The 17,856-nt window shown below is 38.2% G+C and overlaps 1 protein-coding gene across 8 annotated transcripts in view; it reads right to left on the bottom strand.

Annotated features, from left to right (window-relative positions):
• The window catches only part of ppp2r3b (protein phosphatase 2, regulatory subunit B'', beta), a 122,287-nt gene that overhangs the window by 36,831 nt on the left and 67,600 nt on the right, over nucleotides 1–17,856 (bottom strand). For all 8 annotated transcript variants that reach the window (XM_069891967.1, XM_069891963.1, XM_069891968.1 and 5 more), the window contains 4 exons: nucleotides 15,442–15,516; nucleotides 9,630–9,716; nucleotides 8,828–8,984; nucleotides 772–820 (listed from right to left, as the gene is read on the bottom strand). In XM_069891967.1, coding sequence (XP_069748068.1) covers nucleotides 772–820; nucleotides 8,828–8,984; nucleotides 9,630–9,716; nucleotides 15,442–15,516 — 368 coding nt within the window. The remainder of the gene's footprint in view (nucleotides 1–771; nucleotides 821–8,827; nucleotides 8,985–9,629; nucleotides 9,717–15,441; nucleotides 15,517–17,856) is intronic.

Raw genomic sequence — 17,856 nt, forward strand, 5'->3', positions numbered from 1 at the left:
GGAGAGGCATATTTTCACCTACGCTATCACACCACGCGCCCCCCCCCCACACGAACAAAACACTTTGTCATATGCTGCTTTGCTGATATGAGGTCGTCCTCATCGAGATTTCAGCTCTTTATCTCTCCATATTTGGACAAAGATTTTACTGAAGGCTGGAATGAAGTGCTTGTGACAGAAGCCAACCTGCTCATTGAGGAGTGGATTAAAAGGTAAATGTGCCACTCCACAGATATGGGATCAAGAGGTTTCAGATCCCATGAAACTAGAAATGGGATCACAAGGTTTCAGTCCCCATGAAACTTGAAATGGGATCACGAGGTTTCAGTCCCCATGAAACTTGAAATAGGATCACGAGGTTTCAGATCTCAAGCAACTGGAAATGGGATCACGAGGTTTCAGATCTCATGCAACTGGAAATGGGATCACGAGGTTTCAGTCCCCACGAATCTGGAAATGGGATCACGAGGTTTCAGTCCCCATGAAACTGGAAATGGGATCACGAGGTTTCAGTCCCCATGAAACTGGAAATGGGATCACGAGGTTTCAGATCTCATGCAACTGGAAATGGGATCACGAGGTTTCAGTCCCCATGAAACTTGAAGCTTTACTTTGTCGCTGATTGGCTTAAGATTTTTTTTAAAACTGAGCACCTCAATTCAGAACAAATTGCAGAGGTAAATGTACAAAATTATATAGAATAACTCATTAAGGTGGTTCTGTAGTTCACCAGAAAAATGCCATATTTGGGATAATTTAAATTTTATTTACCTCGTAACTGCTCCAGAGAATATTCTTTCTATCATTCTACTCGATATGGCTAAAAGAAAAAAAAGGATCATTCATACGACAATATTAGCACCTTCTGCAAAATGAAGAAGCCTCACAAGTTACATGTAGACTGTTCCATACCAATGGATGCTATAATTGGGATCTGCACTCTAACAATGTTAAAATTTTCAAATACCAACTCATTCATCAGCAAGAGATTTAATAAACACTACATTCTTAGTATATTTGGTATTGACATCAATTACGTCACACTAAAGTCAATTAGAGACCAAAAAAAAAGATTTCAGAAAGGTTGCTCAAAGTAATCACAGCTGTTAAACTTGGTCAAATCTGGTTCTAATCATATTTTTTGAATATTTTATTTTTGATTTTACATAATAAAATTTTCAATATATTAAATCTTTTCTGACAAACAAAAAGTCCCTCCCTCCCTTCTTCCTTCCATACATACATACGAATCCTCACACCATCACAGCTTACATTATGTTTTAAATAGATGGAACAGTCCATTGTGTTATAAGTAGAGGGGAGTTGGACTTCCAAGTGATCAAAATTTTGCTGCAGCCAATGGTATTTTTATAAATGAGATTTAATATTTATTCAATTTATTGCTTATTTCCATAAAATTACCTAGCTCTGGGTCACCCGTGAGGGCCACTGTTATCCTAGTTAATTTTTCTGTGATGTCTTGCCAAAATGGCCTCAACTTCACACATGACCACGTAGCATGTAAAAAAAAGTTCCTGTCTCAGTCCCACATCTGAAACACATCTCTGACATTTCTGCTTTTGATCTATGTAATTTCTGTGGGGCAAGATACAATTGGTGTAAAAAAATTATACTCAGCCAATCAATATTTTGCATTTATAATTGATGTTGTAGCAACTGTGTTGCAGTGCGAAATGAAGAATGAGAAAATGATCAGACATAGTTGAGTCGAAGTTCAGTAAAAGTCATTTACTCAAATAGTCACATGCAGCTTTTAAAAACCCCTCATGTTCCAAATAATATCACTGCATTTGGATGTCACCCAGAACCTCCTGAGCTGGTTCGATTGAGCCTCTGGTGAGCTGTCCTTACACCATTATGGACCAACATCTTTCTGATATCACCACACCCAAGTTTGACTCTCATCTTTCTCTTGACCTCTGTTACCCTGGTTTTGCACTTTGGCTTTGGAGAGCATAGTACACCTTTGTTATAAATTTGGGTGAATTCCCCATCCAGACCATTCGTTCTGTTTCATTAATTTCAGGAGGGTTCAACGTTGGTCCCCACCTTGCTCTAAGAACAATCGAAGCTGGAGAAATCAGAAGGTCCCATTGGCCATTCTGTATTTGTGTTTTAATTGTTTGAAGGACAAAAGAGTTCTTTCTGTGTAGCAGTCTTCAATACACCTTGTACCTTTGTCATACCACAAATTGAATATTGTATTCCCTATGTACATAGGCAAAATACACATTTTTATATAGTGGTACTTTTATTGATATCCCTACTTTTTTTTCCTATATATTCAATAATTTCTTGCCATGTTCCGATTATACATATTAGTATGGAATAACCTTTTTTTTCCAAGTGATTTGAAACTCCATTTATAGATAAAAATCCTTTGCTTCCCCCTCCTCCATTGAGTACATTCCTATCTGAATCCAAGGGAGGGGGGCGCGGGGTGGGGTGTTGCTTTCAATAAAGAAGGCTGCAAGAAATCTAACCTGTGCAGCTAAGTATTATTTTTTAAAATCTGGAAGCCCAAGACCTCCCAGCCTGTAGTCCTGTGTCAGTTTTTCCAGTGCAATTCTTGGTGCCTTATTACTCCATAGGAACTGTCTAATATGATTGTTTAGTAATTAAAATAAGTTTTTAGATAATGATTGAAAAAGATACTGCAGTCTTGGCATCACTTTTCATTTTGACACAATAAACCCTTTCCACCAAGGTAATCGTTAAGTCTCTCCATTTCTGCAGGCCCCTTTCTATCTTCCCAAGAAGAGGAACATGATTTAGTTTAGACAGATTTTGTAAGTTGTTGTCAGTCGCTATTCCAAGATATTTTATTCCATCCATCTTCCATTTAAATTTACTTCCTTTTTGGTATCTTTCATATTCAAGATTTGTTAATGGTATTATCTCTCTTTTGGCCATATTTATTTTCTAACCTGATATTCTTCCATATTTTTCGAGTGTTCTTTGTAATTTTTCCAAAGATTTTGCCAGGCCCGATAGATATAATAGCACATTGTCAGCAAATAGACTAATTTTACGTTCTTCTTGACAACTTTGAAGCCCTTATATCCAAATCCCCCTTATCATCTCTGCCAGGAGTTCAATCGCTAAAATACAAAGGGTTGGGAATGGGGCATTCCTGTCTACTTGATCTACTCAAGGGGAACACCGCTGACATCTGATTATTGGTTATAATTTTAGCTTGCGGTTTATAGTATAAAGTTTTTAACCAGTTTATAAATGTTGTTCCTACGCCAAATTTTTCCAGTGTTTTCAATAGAAAGGACCATTCCAAACAGTTGAATGCTTTTTCTATGTCCAGGGAGACAGTAATACCTGGATTCTGTTTGAATTTTGCCATGTGTATTACATTAAATAATCTTCCCAAACTATTGGAGGAATGCCCTCCTTTAACAAATCCTACTTGATCTGGATGTATCAATTTTGGTAAATGTTGTCCTAACCTATTAGCCAACGGTTTCACTAGTATCAGCATTTAATACAGATATTAGTCTATAGGACGAAGTTTTTAATAGGTCCCTTTTTTTTGGTAACACAAATAATTGCAGTTGAGAATGATCCTGGGAGGGTCTGTGTTTGGCCCAGAACATCGATTAGCAGGGGCTTTAATAGTTCTTTAAATTTTCTGTAAAACTCAGGTGGGAATCCAACCTCCCACCTGTGATTTATTAGCCTGTAGGGTACCCAGGCCTTTTCAATTTCTTCCCTTGTAAAGGAATGTCTAGTTCTATTTTTTCTCTCTCTCCTAGTTATGGCAGTTCAACATTCGACAAATAATCTTCTATTTCATTCTCGTCTCCTAGTAATTCAATTTGTACAATTTTGTGTAATATTGTCTCAAAATGTCATTGATTTCTTTTGTTTATATGCTAGAGTGGGTCTGTTCTTTTTATAGCATTGATGATTCTTGATGACTCCTCTGCTTTAATATGCCAAGATAAAACTTTGTGTGCCCATTCGCCTAACTCATAGTATTGTTGTTTAGCTTTGCCCTCAGACAGCTCCAAGAAAAGTGCAGAGAACAAAACAAAGGACTCTACATCACCTTTGTTGACCTCACCAAAGCCTTTGACACCGTGAGCAGGAAAGGGCTTTGGCAAATACTAGAGCGCCTCGGATGCCCCCCCAAGTTCCTCAACATGGTTATCCAACTGCACGAAAACCAACAAGGTCGGGTCAGATACAGCAATGAGCTCTCTGAACCCTTCTCCATTAACAATGGCGTGAAGCAAGGCTGCATCCTTGAACCAACCCTCTTTACTATCTTCTTCAGCATGATGCTGAAACAAGCCATGAAAGACCTCAACAATGAAGACGCTGTTTACATCTAGTACCGCACGGATGGCAGTCTCTTCAATCTGAGGCACCTGCAAGCTCACACCAAGACACAAGAGCAACTTGTTCATGAACTACTCTTTGCAGACGATGCTGCTTTAGTTGCCCATTCAGAGCCAGCTCTCCAGCGCATGACGTCCTGTTTTGTAGAAACTGCCAAAATGTTTGGCCTGGAAGTCAGCCTGAAGAAAACTGAGGTCCTCCATCAGCCAACTCCCCATCATGACTACCAGCCCCCCCATATCTCCATCGGGCACACTGAACTCAAAATGGTCAACCAGTTTACCTACCTCGGCTGCACCATTTCATCTGATGCAAGGATCGACAAAGAGATAGACAACAGTCTCGCCAAGGCAAATAGCGCCTTTGGAAGACTACACAAAAGAGTCTGGAAAAACAACCACCTGAAGAAACACACAAAGATCAGCGTGTTCAGAGCCATTGTCATACCCACGCTCCTGTTCGGTTCCGAATCATGGGTACTCAAACGGCATCACCTCCTAGAACGCTTCCATCACGGCTGTCTCCGCTCCATCCTCAACATTCATTGTAATGACTTCATCACCAACATCGAAGTACTCGAGCTGGCAGAGTCCGCAAGCATTGAATCCATGCTGCTGAAGACCCAACTGCGCTGGGTGGGTCACGTCTCCAGAATGGAGGACCATCGCCTTCCCAAGATCGTGTTCTATGGCGAGCTCTCCACTGGCCACCGAGACAGAGGTGCACCAAAGAAGAGGTACAAGGACTGCTTAAAGAAATCTTTTGGTGCCTGCCACATTGACCACCACCAGTGGGCTGATATCGCCTCCAACTGTGCATCTTGGTGCCTCACAGTTCGACGGGCAGCAACCTCCTTTGAAGAAGACCGCAGAGCCCACCTCACTGACAAAAGACAAAGGAGCAAAAACCCAACACCCAACCCCAACCAACCAATTTTCCCTTGCAACCGCTGCAACTGTGCCTGCCTGTCCCGCATCGGACTTGTCAGTCACCAACGAGCCTGCAACAGACGTGGACATACCTCTCCATAAATCTTTGTCCGCGAAGCCAAGCCAAAGAAAGAAGAAGATAGCTTTTCTTCTGTTTCGTATGCTTGTATTGTATTATATTTTAGCATTTTATTCTATAGTAGTCTGTATTCTTCTTGTAGTCCCCCTGAGATTTTTTTTCTAATTCTATAATATCTTTCTCCAGAATATTTACTTCTGTCATATATTCTCTTAAGATTCTTTGTATAGGATATAATTTGTCCCCTCAAATATGCTTTGAGTGTGTTCCGTATCAAAAAACTATCGTTAGTAGATGGCTGATTTGTTTCACAAAATATTTCTATTTGTTTATTTATAAATTTGCAGAAGTCTGTTTTTTTTAAGTAGCATGCCATCTGTATACATTTTGTTGCTTTTCCATTATTGCAAATGTTAATGTTAGTGGTGAGTGGTCTGACATAAGCCTCACTTGATATTCTGTTTTTAATTACTCTACTTTTTAACTGTGCAGACATTAAAAATAAGTCAATCCTTGTATGTGAATCGTGCACCCTTGAGTAAAAGGAGTAGTCTCTCTCTATCTAGGATTTCATTGCCTCCATATAATCGATAATATTTGGATCCTTCATATATAACAATTGTGTTTTTTGCTGCTTTCGGCCTCATTACTGTTCTTACAGATTTATCTAGTATTGGGTCGAAGCAAAAATTAAAATCTCCTTCAACCAATATCTTTAATCTGCCCTCTGTTGTTTTTAAGAAAATATCCTTCATAAAGGCTTCACTGTCATAATTTAGAACATATTCATAAATGTCTATATCTCTCCATAAATTTTACAATGTGCCATTACATACCTTCTGCTGTATTTTTATAATTAGAATTGATACCCCTTTTACCTTTAAACCAAAGGAAGATGATATTATTTGTCCTACCCATGCTCTTTTTAATTTATCATGTTCCAATTTGGTAAGATGTGTTTCCTGCAAAAAGATTATATCCACTTTTAATTTCTTTTGATATGCCAAGACCATTTTCCTCTTGACTGCTCCATTTATTATGTTAATATTAAGACTAATAAACATTAGCACTTTAGCCATACCATTTTTCAAACAAATATTGTATAACAATAAAATCTTTCCAAATTTAAAAAAAATACTGTAACATTTTCCTTATAAGAACCATTTCCCTTTTAAGAAACACACATCCCTAGCTCTGACTGTGAAGTTAACAATAGAACCCAGAGCCTGCCAAATCTTCTGAAGAAGATTTTAAAACCGCTCCTCCCCCTTAAATAGGAGTTCCCACCCTGCTACTTTCTCCACCACTTCCCTTTCTTTCCAGAGCTCTCTTTTCTTTCAGCAGTAAAAACAAGACAGTTCAGTACTACTAAATTTAAAAAAGGTCTTTCAGTTAGTCCTATTTTAAAATGGTCTTTTCAGTCTTCTCACCTTGCGACTGTTCATAACGTTAAAAATTCTTTCACTTCTTTGTCCTTGAAAATGGGTCAATTACCTTCTGAGCCATCCACCCTCAATGTTGTTGGATAAGTCATTGAATATTTAAAGTTTTTAGATCATAGTTGTCTCTGTACTTCATCAAATTCCTTTCTTTGTTTGACCAAGGCAGGGCTAAAGTCCTGAAAAAACATTACTTTTGCATTGTCCACCATTGTTATTTTTTTAATATTCGTGTGCTGCTCCCGAGATCACATCCCTTCCCGATAACTTAAAAGTCTCACCAGGACTGGTCATGGTCACTGTTCACCATTTCTTCTTGGTCCAAGGATCCAGTGAAGCCTTTTCAATTTGCATTTACTTTGTTTTGTACCACCATTTGTGGGATCCATATTTCAAAGAAGCTCATCAGGTCTTTCCCTTCAATTCCTTCTCTCAGTCTAACGATTCTTACATTGTTACGTCTACTTAAATTTTCCATATGATCGATCTTGTCCATCAATCCTTTTCTGTCTGTGTCCCATGTTTTTGTTTTTTCTTCAAGAGTCTTTAGCCTAATTTTTTTTTGTCCAGCTCAGCATCCACTTGAGTCATTTGTTCCATCATTTAAAAAATTTCTGATATGTCTCTTATCACAGATTCAACACTTGTGAAACGAGTGCACAAAGTTTCAATCTTGTTTTGGATGGTGGCTATATCTTGGGCTGGCCCCCACCCCACCAGTCTGCTGGGTTCAGCCAGTCCCGAGGCCTCTCCTGAGCCGCTCCTCATTGGGCGTTCACTCGATGTTCCTCGCTGAGCTGTTGCTTCTTCAGTTTTTTGTTTGCCTTGTTTGCTTAGCACTAGTTTTATCCATTTTTTGACGATAAAATTCTGTTTTTTTTAAACTTTCATACTGTCTTTTTAATACTTTTTAATGGAGAGCTCTTTCAAAACAGGTCTGCTCAGATCCTCAGAATGGCCAAGCCCCTGAAACTCATTCTAATCATTAAAAAAAAGGTGACATGTTTGTGTCATGGCCTCAATTCATTATCCCAAAGGAATAATGTCCTTAAATGAGAAACCCGGGTTGAACTCAACATCACATCCAGTGAATTTGATGAAGATCCACGATTTTCCATTACTGCATTTGACAGTCAGTTAATTTACACCCTCCTCCCATCATTCTCTCACCTACCAGCCCCCCCTTTATTTTCAAGATCATTAAAATTTTGGCTGGTGAAAGTGCACCAGTCTTGATGTCAGAGTTTTATCACAATTTGCTAACAAAATTTTGAATATTAAATGAAGCAATTAAAATAACGGCAGTTTTAAAAAATACGGAGATTAATTCTATGGGATTTTCCTGCCTGCCTGCCATCCCATTCTCTGCTCCACAATCACCCGGTGCTGAGATAAATGTGTGCTCACACAGTGATTCAAATAACAAAGTGACTTGTACAATTGCTTGAAAAATATTACGGAAATAGATTTAAATTCTGTCAACTTCACAACCTGGGTAAGATGTTGGACTATGTTGAAGCAAAGACAGATATGACCATGAAGGAGCTTGAATTAAACTTAGGTTCTCAATTGTTCAAATGCTGATGGCCGACATTCACAATTATCCACCTTGCCTCGAAAGAAATCACACAATATTCTTTCAAATACTGCAACTAAAATGAACAAGATCACAGATGAATGTCTTTGCAGTGATTGAAGAAAAAATTCTTGCTATGATAAATGGAATTAATATAATTTTCCTGGTTCTTATATTTAAATGTATTTTTTTTCCCCCACAATGAAAATGATTATTGATAAATTAGGATTTAATTACACCATAAGAAAAGGAGCAAATTAAAAACAGCAAGAACAATGCAGCTTGTTTTGCGAATTGGTTTATGTTCCAGATAATATAAAAGGCCGATTTGAAATAGTTTATTCAGATAGTTGCTCACAATTTATTCATGTAGTCTGTCATTTGAATCTAGCAGCAGACTATTAATGCTACCTCATGTTGAACGTCATACCATCATCATTATGTCTTGCCAAGTCCTTCTGATCGATGTAGAGGTCATGGTCAGTGTCAAGTTCCCAGAACTTACAATAGATCACATAAAAGTGCTCATAGGAGAAAAATTCCGTGAGCTGATTAATGTCATCTTCCTCTTCCAATAAGGCTATGCTCTGTGAATTGGAAACATATCCCCACTTTAGAATACTTACAAATTATTCAAAAAGCAATGATCCTAACTCCTAACACATGCAAATAGGTAATATTCTACTGCCAAAAAAAATCAAGCAAATCATTTTTAAGGAGAACTTCCATAGTTTCTTCTTTGAATGATGATGTATAGATTATCAGAACAAGTTTGCAAATGTTTAAGTATGCATCTTTGGATCATTAATGTGTGAAACATAGAGCTAGTGTCCCTTATTTAAAAATATCTTGATTGACCAATGTATATAAACACATTTGAAATAAAAATTATTTAAACTATCAATTTTGGGGCATTGAAATTTAAAAGGTATGGGCGTGCAGGGCATACTATTGAGCTCAAATCATGGTATGCTCATTATATACTACACATCAGAACAAGTTCTGAAAGGTAGTACAAACTGTTTTCCACGTGGAACAAGTTGTAAAAGTGCTACTTCATGAAAGTTTTTTTTTTGTTCAAAATAAGCAGATGGAAATGTCAAAAAGGATTAACGGAGCTAAATATTTGAATCCAAGTACTTTGATATCACTCAAGAATTGGAATTTCAAGTGCTTTCCTCACACATATAAAAGATCAGAGGGGAAAGAACACAAATTGCATTAGGCAATACCTGGAGAAGGTTGCTTTTCCTAATTTCTGTACATGTTATACGTCCTGTCCATGATCTGTTTACAGTGTAAAATATTCTCTGTATGACCTGTGCAATAAAACAAAGATATTAATAATAAAAACATTAGTATTTGATAGGAATTTAAGATGAAAACAGGATACGACTGATTACATCCATCTATTGCCCAACAGAAGTATGAATAAACAACTTAAGTTCTCCATGAATGATGGGAAATAACAGATAAAACTGGCAAATTTCACACTTTATGTGCCTGAACAATAGTATGAACCAAATGATTCTCGAGTGAGGTAAGCAAAACAACAGAATTAAAGTCTAAAGAAATTGTAACCAAATTCAATATTCTAGTTGACTACATGGGACCAAAGTGAACTAATATTAATCACCATCACATAAAGAATGTCAGGTTAAAAATGATATGGAAAAGATTAATCCAGAATCATTTTACATAACAGGAGTAATAAAAGTTCAAACTAATTAAAGCTCACACAAGGTCATAATAACAAAATGTAAATAACTTAATTTTGGTATATTTATTATTAGATTCAGAAATGCAGGGCAAGCAAGATCTTCCTGCAGGGGAAGTCCGTTTTCATCTTGCTTTTATGAACCAAGATAAACGAAAGACTGATTATTTAAATACTGATTTTAGGAACCAGTTAGAATGACAATATAAATAGTGATGTGCGTTATTGAACAGGTGTTGCAAGTTTTCAAAGCCTCCATCAGGGGCCCCACGGGACTGGAAAGTCACCATGCAGGATCATCTGAGGGTCACCACGCCAAATTGAGGGTCTGGGAGAAATGAAGAATTCTACAAGCTGAGTTTAGGGTGGAGATTAGAAGGCAAGAATGATCCAAGATGAGAACATATCGCTACCAACAAAAATCAAAGAACATCAAGTTTAGGATTTAGTGGAACACTACAAAAATAAACAATCCATCTTGATGGTAGTTGATCCTGATGCGGATTAGTCTTCCCACATAAGGTATCATCACATTGTGTGGGCTACACACATGTTGAATAGAGTTGACTTGGAACAGATCAGGTGGTTCAAAAATTGACATCCATGAGCTATGTCTGCCTTTCAGTGTCCATGGGAGACAAAGAAACTGTTCATTCTACTTATTCCTTGAACAAGAGCTCAGGCCTGAAGTGTCAACAAAGAGCAGGAAATCTCCGAATTTAGACAATGCAGGCTGGGGGAGGAATCTAGACCAACAAAAGGTGATTCTTTTGTTTCAATTCGCACTTCTCCCTTTATCATATCCAATGATCACCTTTTGTTGGTCTAGATTCCTCCCCCAGCCAGCATTGTCTGTATTCTGAGATATCCTGCTTCTGGCTCACTCTGCTTCTTTCTTAAAGAAGGAAACAGGCCTGAAACATAAGCAATACATGTTCTTCTCCTATGGATACTGAAAGACCGGCTGAGTTCCTCCAGCATTTTGGTATGTTTTCACCACAATCATAGCGTCAGCAGACTTTTGTGTTTCACTTCCCCTCTGATCCCCTAATTACTGTATCGGACACCTTTGGTTTTCCCTTCCTGAAATCAACAATCAGCTCCTTGGTTTTGGTGGAGTGAGTGTGAGGTTGTTAATGGAGCACCAATCAGCTATCAATCTCCCTCCTGTATGTTGACTCATTCCTTTTTTGTAGAACCCACTATTATCAGTGAATTTGTAGATGGTGTTGCTGTCATACAGAGCCACCAAGTCAAAGGTTATAGTGAGTACAGCAGGGGGCCAAGGACACAGCCCTGCAGTGCTTCACTACTGATGGAGTTTGTGGAGGAGATATTCTTGCTGATCCTCATTGATTGTGGTCTGGAGGTGAGGAAATCCAGGATCCAATTACACAGTGGGACGCTGAGTTCCATGTCTTGGAGTTTACTGATCAATTTGAAGGGGATGATGGCGTTAAATGCCGAACTGTAGTTGATAAAGAGCATCCTGATGTTTAGCAGTAGCGAGAAAGTGTATAGCTGTTACGTGGAAGAATGAAGTACAATTAAGCTTGCGTAGATGGCATAATGAATTACAGTCTTGTTTATATTTATAAAAAATAACATGTAACATAAGGAATAACTATCCTTTTTTATTGATATGTGGCGTTTACATTTGAAATATATGTCTATAGAAATTAAATAAATGTTGTAAAGTTGGCACACCAATCATTGAATATTCAATACATTTTTTATAAGGCTCTGAGGGAAGGGGTTGGGGATATATTTTTGGGGGGATTTTTTTGTGTTAGTAAGGGGGGAGGGGATGTAGATTATAGTTTATTTTTTATATATGTATTTGATTTTTTAAATGTAATTTGAAAATATTTTTTATAAAAATTAAAAAAAGGAGCATCCTGATGTTTAAACTTATAGTCTGGCACATCCCTCACTTTACAATTACCGCCAAATCAGAGAATCCACCTGGGTTCAACGAGCAGTGCAGAAGGGCAATTCAGCACACCTGAAAATGGCATGGTGCCAGTGGTGAATCTACAATACAGAACTGCAAAAAAAAGGTGTTTTGTCTGTTATGTTAATGTTAGTTAAGAGATAATGACTCCCAAAAACTTCATTTGCTCCGTCTCTGATCCCACTAGTAAAAACACACCAAAATGCTGGAGAAACTCACCAATTAGTTATCATGGTCAATTTTATCATTTTCTGTGAACTTTTTGGATAGATCCAAAATGGAGCTGAAGCATGAAGAATACTTGTTGCGCGTAAAACAAAGCTTTTCACTGGATTTCTGTGCACATGACAAACAATTCAATCAGCATCCTCGCCATTAACGGTAGCAGGGCTGAACATGTGAAAAGTTTAAAAAAGAAAAGACTGAAGCATTCACCAACATGTTCAGCCAGATGTGGCATACACAAGATCCATCTTGGCTTTCTCCAGAGATTAGAGACAACTTGATTCACTCCTCAACAGAGAGAAATAGCTCAAAGTATTAGATATAGTAACTCTATCTGTAGTAACTAAAGACCCAAACTTCATACCTGGCTGTCCTCGCAACCATACTATTCCAGTATAGTTACAACTCTGGCATCCATTTAATGCAGAAAATTATGAGCAGACAATACCTGGACAAAAAGCAGGACCAATCCAATGTAATTCTTGCCCATTTCATTCACTTTTAATCAGAAATGCAAGTAGTTTAAAAAGTGCTCCAGCTCAAACCAGATAATTGCCCCAAATCAAAAGAGCTGAACTTAGAGGTGAGGCAAGAGTGATTACACTCAACATTAAAGTGGCATTCAACCAGGTATGTCTTCAAGGAGCCCAAAATCTTCAGAGATCACCAGTGATCAGCTCAACTGGACCAGTCAAAGATTCTATAACAACACGAGGTCAGATACTGAGTGACAAGCGACTCTTTCATGATATTCAAGGTGTTTCTATCGTCTACAAGACTAAAGTCAAAAGAATGATTGAATATAATTCATTTACCTGAAGTTCAAAATCATCTACAAGAAAGCAGCCTGATTGAATCCCAGTCATCACCTTAAATCATTAACTGCAGTGCACATTGTCAGCAAAATACTGTGTATATTCATGCAGAACATCCAACAAACCTTTGATTTCTACAGTACTAGCAAAGAGGATAAGGGCACTAGATACAGCTATCCTTTGACGATACATACCATCCTTAACTGGGAGATAATATTGTACCCAGTAGCAAAACAAATTGTTACACTGTAGTCGCTTGTGAGTTGAAAAAACACTGAGTTTAATTGTTTACCAATTCGGTTCAAACATTAAGTTTAATAATTCAGCAGTTCAGTTCAAATGTGGTCATCTACAGTGAAAAACACGAGTCGGCCTGCCAGCTCAGAGGAAAAGAAACTGCCCAGCCTTGTGCTGCCAGTCGCTGCTTTGACCCCATCATGTGCCAGGCTCTCGCCAGAGCCCAAACCTCCGATTGACGGTTCAAGAACTAAATGGAGTGATCCACCACAAAAGAGTCATACAACAGTTCAAGTCACCACATCCACCAGATTATTAAGAGAATTAACATTGCTTTTCCTGTGACACTTACAAATGCTTAAAATCAATAGAGAAAAAAAAGGGTGCCAGTAGGACAAAAAAAAATGCACAGATGAGCTACCAATGTTACAGAAGAATAGGAGGGAAGTGAAAAAGCATTAAAAAAATTAGAAATTAACAGAGGTTCCTGTGTCTCAGTAATTTAAAGATAAGGTTATCACAGTAGCACACATTTCCACCACTACTGTGCATCATTAAGCAATATTCTCAACTTAAATACAGGATTACACCTTCTCAACTGCAAATGATTCTAGGGAACTCATAACAATTTTAGATCTGAACTAATATTGAGGTTCAAAAGCTGTGACATGCTTCATGAAGGTAATTATTCCTCACATTCATATGAATATGTAATCCTCTTTCATTTCGAACCATTCCATCAAAAAAGTTTGCTTTCAAATTTAAACTTGAAGTGAGGAATGACACAATCAGGTTCTCATTTTCTCTGGTGTTCGCTTCTAGAACCTCCCATTGGAATAATGAGGCATCTAAATACTTGTTAACCAGCTCTGTAAGAACAAAAAAATAGCATAATTGCTTGTGCTGTTACTTCTACATGGGCAGGTTCCACTTATTTAAAATCAATCTCCTAAAACATTTTTGGACTGATCATTTAAAAAAAAATGCTTACTAATTTTCCCCAGGCCTCATGAGCATTCCCATGTGAGATGATAAATATTTTGCTTATGGCAGGCCTCCAAAATGACCCCATAAATCTGTCCTTCAGCTCCTGCTCCATGATCTGCCCTCCAAATCCACTCACAATTGTTTACTTCCCAGACATCTAACTCAATTGTCAACCACCGTAATATCAGAATCCTGCTTATCCAACCTTGTTGTGAGCTTTCACCCCACAATCAGATCACTCCTCCAAGAGCCGCAAAACTGATTTCCATTCTGACTTCTGCCAAAAGGTAACAGTTTAATCAAAATGCGTGGTTAATTTTTGTTTAATTTAGACATACATCACTGTAATAGGGCCATTTGGCCCTATAATCCTTGCTGCCCAATTTACATCCCATTAACTTACACCCTGGTAAGTTTTGTTATCCTGTGGGAAGGACCTTTTTAAATAAAATTAGTCAGGATTCTCCAAAAATTGATCAGGAATTTTGGAGTTTGCCATCTACTGACATATTCCCCACATTCTTGTATTCTCAAATCTGGTGAGAAATCTTATACCTTTCTCCAAAGTGGAAAACTTTCCAATGAAGACCACAACAGCAGTTTTTCATTTCAGTAGAAGGCATGGCACCAGGGCCTCCACTACCTGGACTGGAGTGGAAAGAGGCTGCACATTTTCCAGTTTGAGACAGGTGTCTGGGCACTTGCAATGAGAGAGGCCATGTGTCACACCCACATACTCAGTTTACAGTGATCCAGTCTGCAGATGACCTGTGAACTAGTGGTAGTGGAAGATCTGCCACATTGGGAACACCAACTTGGAAATGTTTGTCTGTATTGTGAACCAACTTCATGTTCAGTGGGAGTATTTATATTGAAATCTAAGAACGTAAAAGAGGCTTCAAGATTCATTTCTTTCCACAGTCTCTTAAATAAACTGTGTTTTATTTAAATAAAGCATCAGTGCGTATAATCAAGACACTTGAATACAGTATTTCAAATAGAAAGCAAGTGGCATCTATTTGCAAGTTATGAGCAAGCAATAATACTAAAGCATGAATAAAAGCAGCAGCAGGAAATAAAAGTAGTTCTCAACTCAAAGTATCACTTACAGTGGTGACATATCGAGTGTGAAATTCTGTTGCTTCTCGAAGAAATGTTAACCCAGGGTGTGCATTCACCACATCCTACAAAAGGAAACCAACAGCTGTTCAAACAATTGAGTACTGTTATAATTCCAGAGGATACCAAAGCCCAGGAGCAATAGATATTCATCAAGTCGAATAGTTACTTAAACAAAAGTTGCTTCTAATTTTCCTTAGACATAATAACATGATCAAACTTTAACTTAGTACTATTAATTTAACCTAACAATCCCCTTCTAATTCTAAGCACACATGCAATGTGCACATGTTCAGGAAAGTTCTTTGTTTCACAGTCCAATCTCACTTCTTCAAGGTCACCGGTATCAGGCAATTCTTATACTGTGCACAGAATTGAACCTTTAGGAATCTTCACCAGGCTCCGGTGCTTGAAAGGTAAATGGTTACAGCTCAGGAAGGTTCTTGATGGTTTCAGAGAGATATTTGTTACTTGTTGGACACACACAAACTGATTTCCTCCAATCAATCATTTCAGTGTCTTGCCAAAGAAGCTTGCCCCATCATGGGTTTTCCAAATGATTACCTCTTCTTCCAGGTCACCAGAGTTCCTCTTGTTTCCCTTCTTTCAGGAGAAACACTCTAGCCAGTCATTTCCCCTTGTAAGGACTACAGGGGTTTTGGACAGGCTGAACTCAGAACTCACAACCCATCTTCAAAATGGGGTCTTTCAACAAGCCTGCCAGCTTGCCTCATCTACTACTGTAGAACTGGCCTCTCTCTCTCTCTCTGATAGAAGAATCCTGTTATTTTTCCCTCTCTCTGCTTGCAAAAACCAAATGACCTCTCCCAAGGCTCCAAATCCAATCTTTGAAACATCTTATTTGTACTTGAGCCTAGACTCTGGTCCATTTGCAGCTCCTTTTGAAGTTTTTTTCCAAAGCAGTTCCATTGTCTCTGCAAAATCAACCAGATCCTCAACATCAAGCTTCAACAAAGCTCTTGTGTTTTAAATGAGATGTATTTTGTGGTGTTACTCTGTTTGTGAAGTGACCCACAATCTATCTCTTTTAAAGACATATTTATCCATAACCATTCTAATATGCCCCATAACAGTACTTACTAAACCAAATTGCTTTTTAATCATCTGATGCCATCAGAGTGTATATTAAATCGTGTAGGCTGAGAAGTTGGGGTTAGAGTAGGAACTTTGTGATGTGAGAAGCTTCGTATCTCCAAATATATTATTGCATGTAAACTTAATTTGAAATTTAATCCAGAATTGGTTTGATTTTTATTTGCAAAAGCAATATGGAGAAATGGCAGGGAAGGATCAAACACAAGCTGCATGTTGATTGAAAGGTGGAAAAGTTCAAGGGATTAAAAGATCCATTTCAATTTTCTGCTTTTATGTTCCTATCAAAGATTATTCTAATCCATCTCATTCTTGAAAATCATATTAGCCCAACACTGTAGGGAGGAATCAGCTGCTGAAAAATGTTTTGGGGGGGGGGGATTAAATTAAAAATATTGTTAAGATAAATTACACCTTAAATTTAGTTCTAGTAACATCTAGAACCACCCTGATGCATTATAAAACTAATTTTGTTTCAGAAGAAATTAGCTCAGAAAATACTAGTTGAATGTAGATATTGTAACTGAATTGCTACAATACATCAGTTACCTTTAGCTCTTTTACTGACACAAATACTTTCTATTGGTATCAACCATACAATCTTTGCTAGGACTCAACACCCCTCTCTGTAACTGGATTCTGGACTTCCTAATGGAAAGACCACAATTTGTCTGGGTTGGTCGCACAATATCAACCACTGTCATACTGAGCACGGGCTCAACTCAGGGCGGTGTGCTCAGCCTGCTCCTGTTCACACCACAGTCTGCATTGCCAGATCCAGCACTAAGAGTGTCATCAGGTTTGCAGATGGCCACATCAACAATAACGATTCATACTACAGAGAAGAGGTGGAAAATCTCGTGATACGCCTGAGTGTAACAACCATAGTCTCAACGTGGACAAGATGAAGGAGATGATCGTGGGCTTCAAGAGAACTAGGAATGATCACCCTCCACGACACATCAATTACTCTGTAGTGGAGAGACTGGAGAGTACCAAGTTCCTTGGAATTCACTTAACTAGTGACCTACTGTGAACACATCTCCTAATTTGTCAGGAAGGCACAAGAGCGACTGCACTTCCTGAAGCAAGAAAGGCTACTGGCCACCATCATGTCAACCTTCTACAGGAGCTCTATTGAGAGCATCACAGTGTGATACAGTTGCAGCAGAGAAATGGATCAGAGGACAATCCACAGGACTATAAGAGCCACAGAGTCTCCCAACCACACCCCCCCCCCTCCTTCCCAATTGATGTGATCTACCAGGATTGTCGTCTGAAGAGGGCGTGCA

This window comes from Narcine bancroftii, chromosome 7 (assembly GCF_036971445.1).
Source record: "Narcine bancroftii isolate sNarBan1 chromosome 7, sNarBan1.hap1, whole genome shotgun sequence".
In the NCBI taxonomy this organism is placed as follows: Eukaryota; Metazoa; Chordata; class Chondrichthyes; order Torpediniformes; family Narcinidae; genus Narcine; species Narcine bancroftii.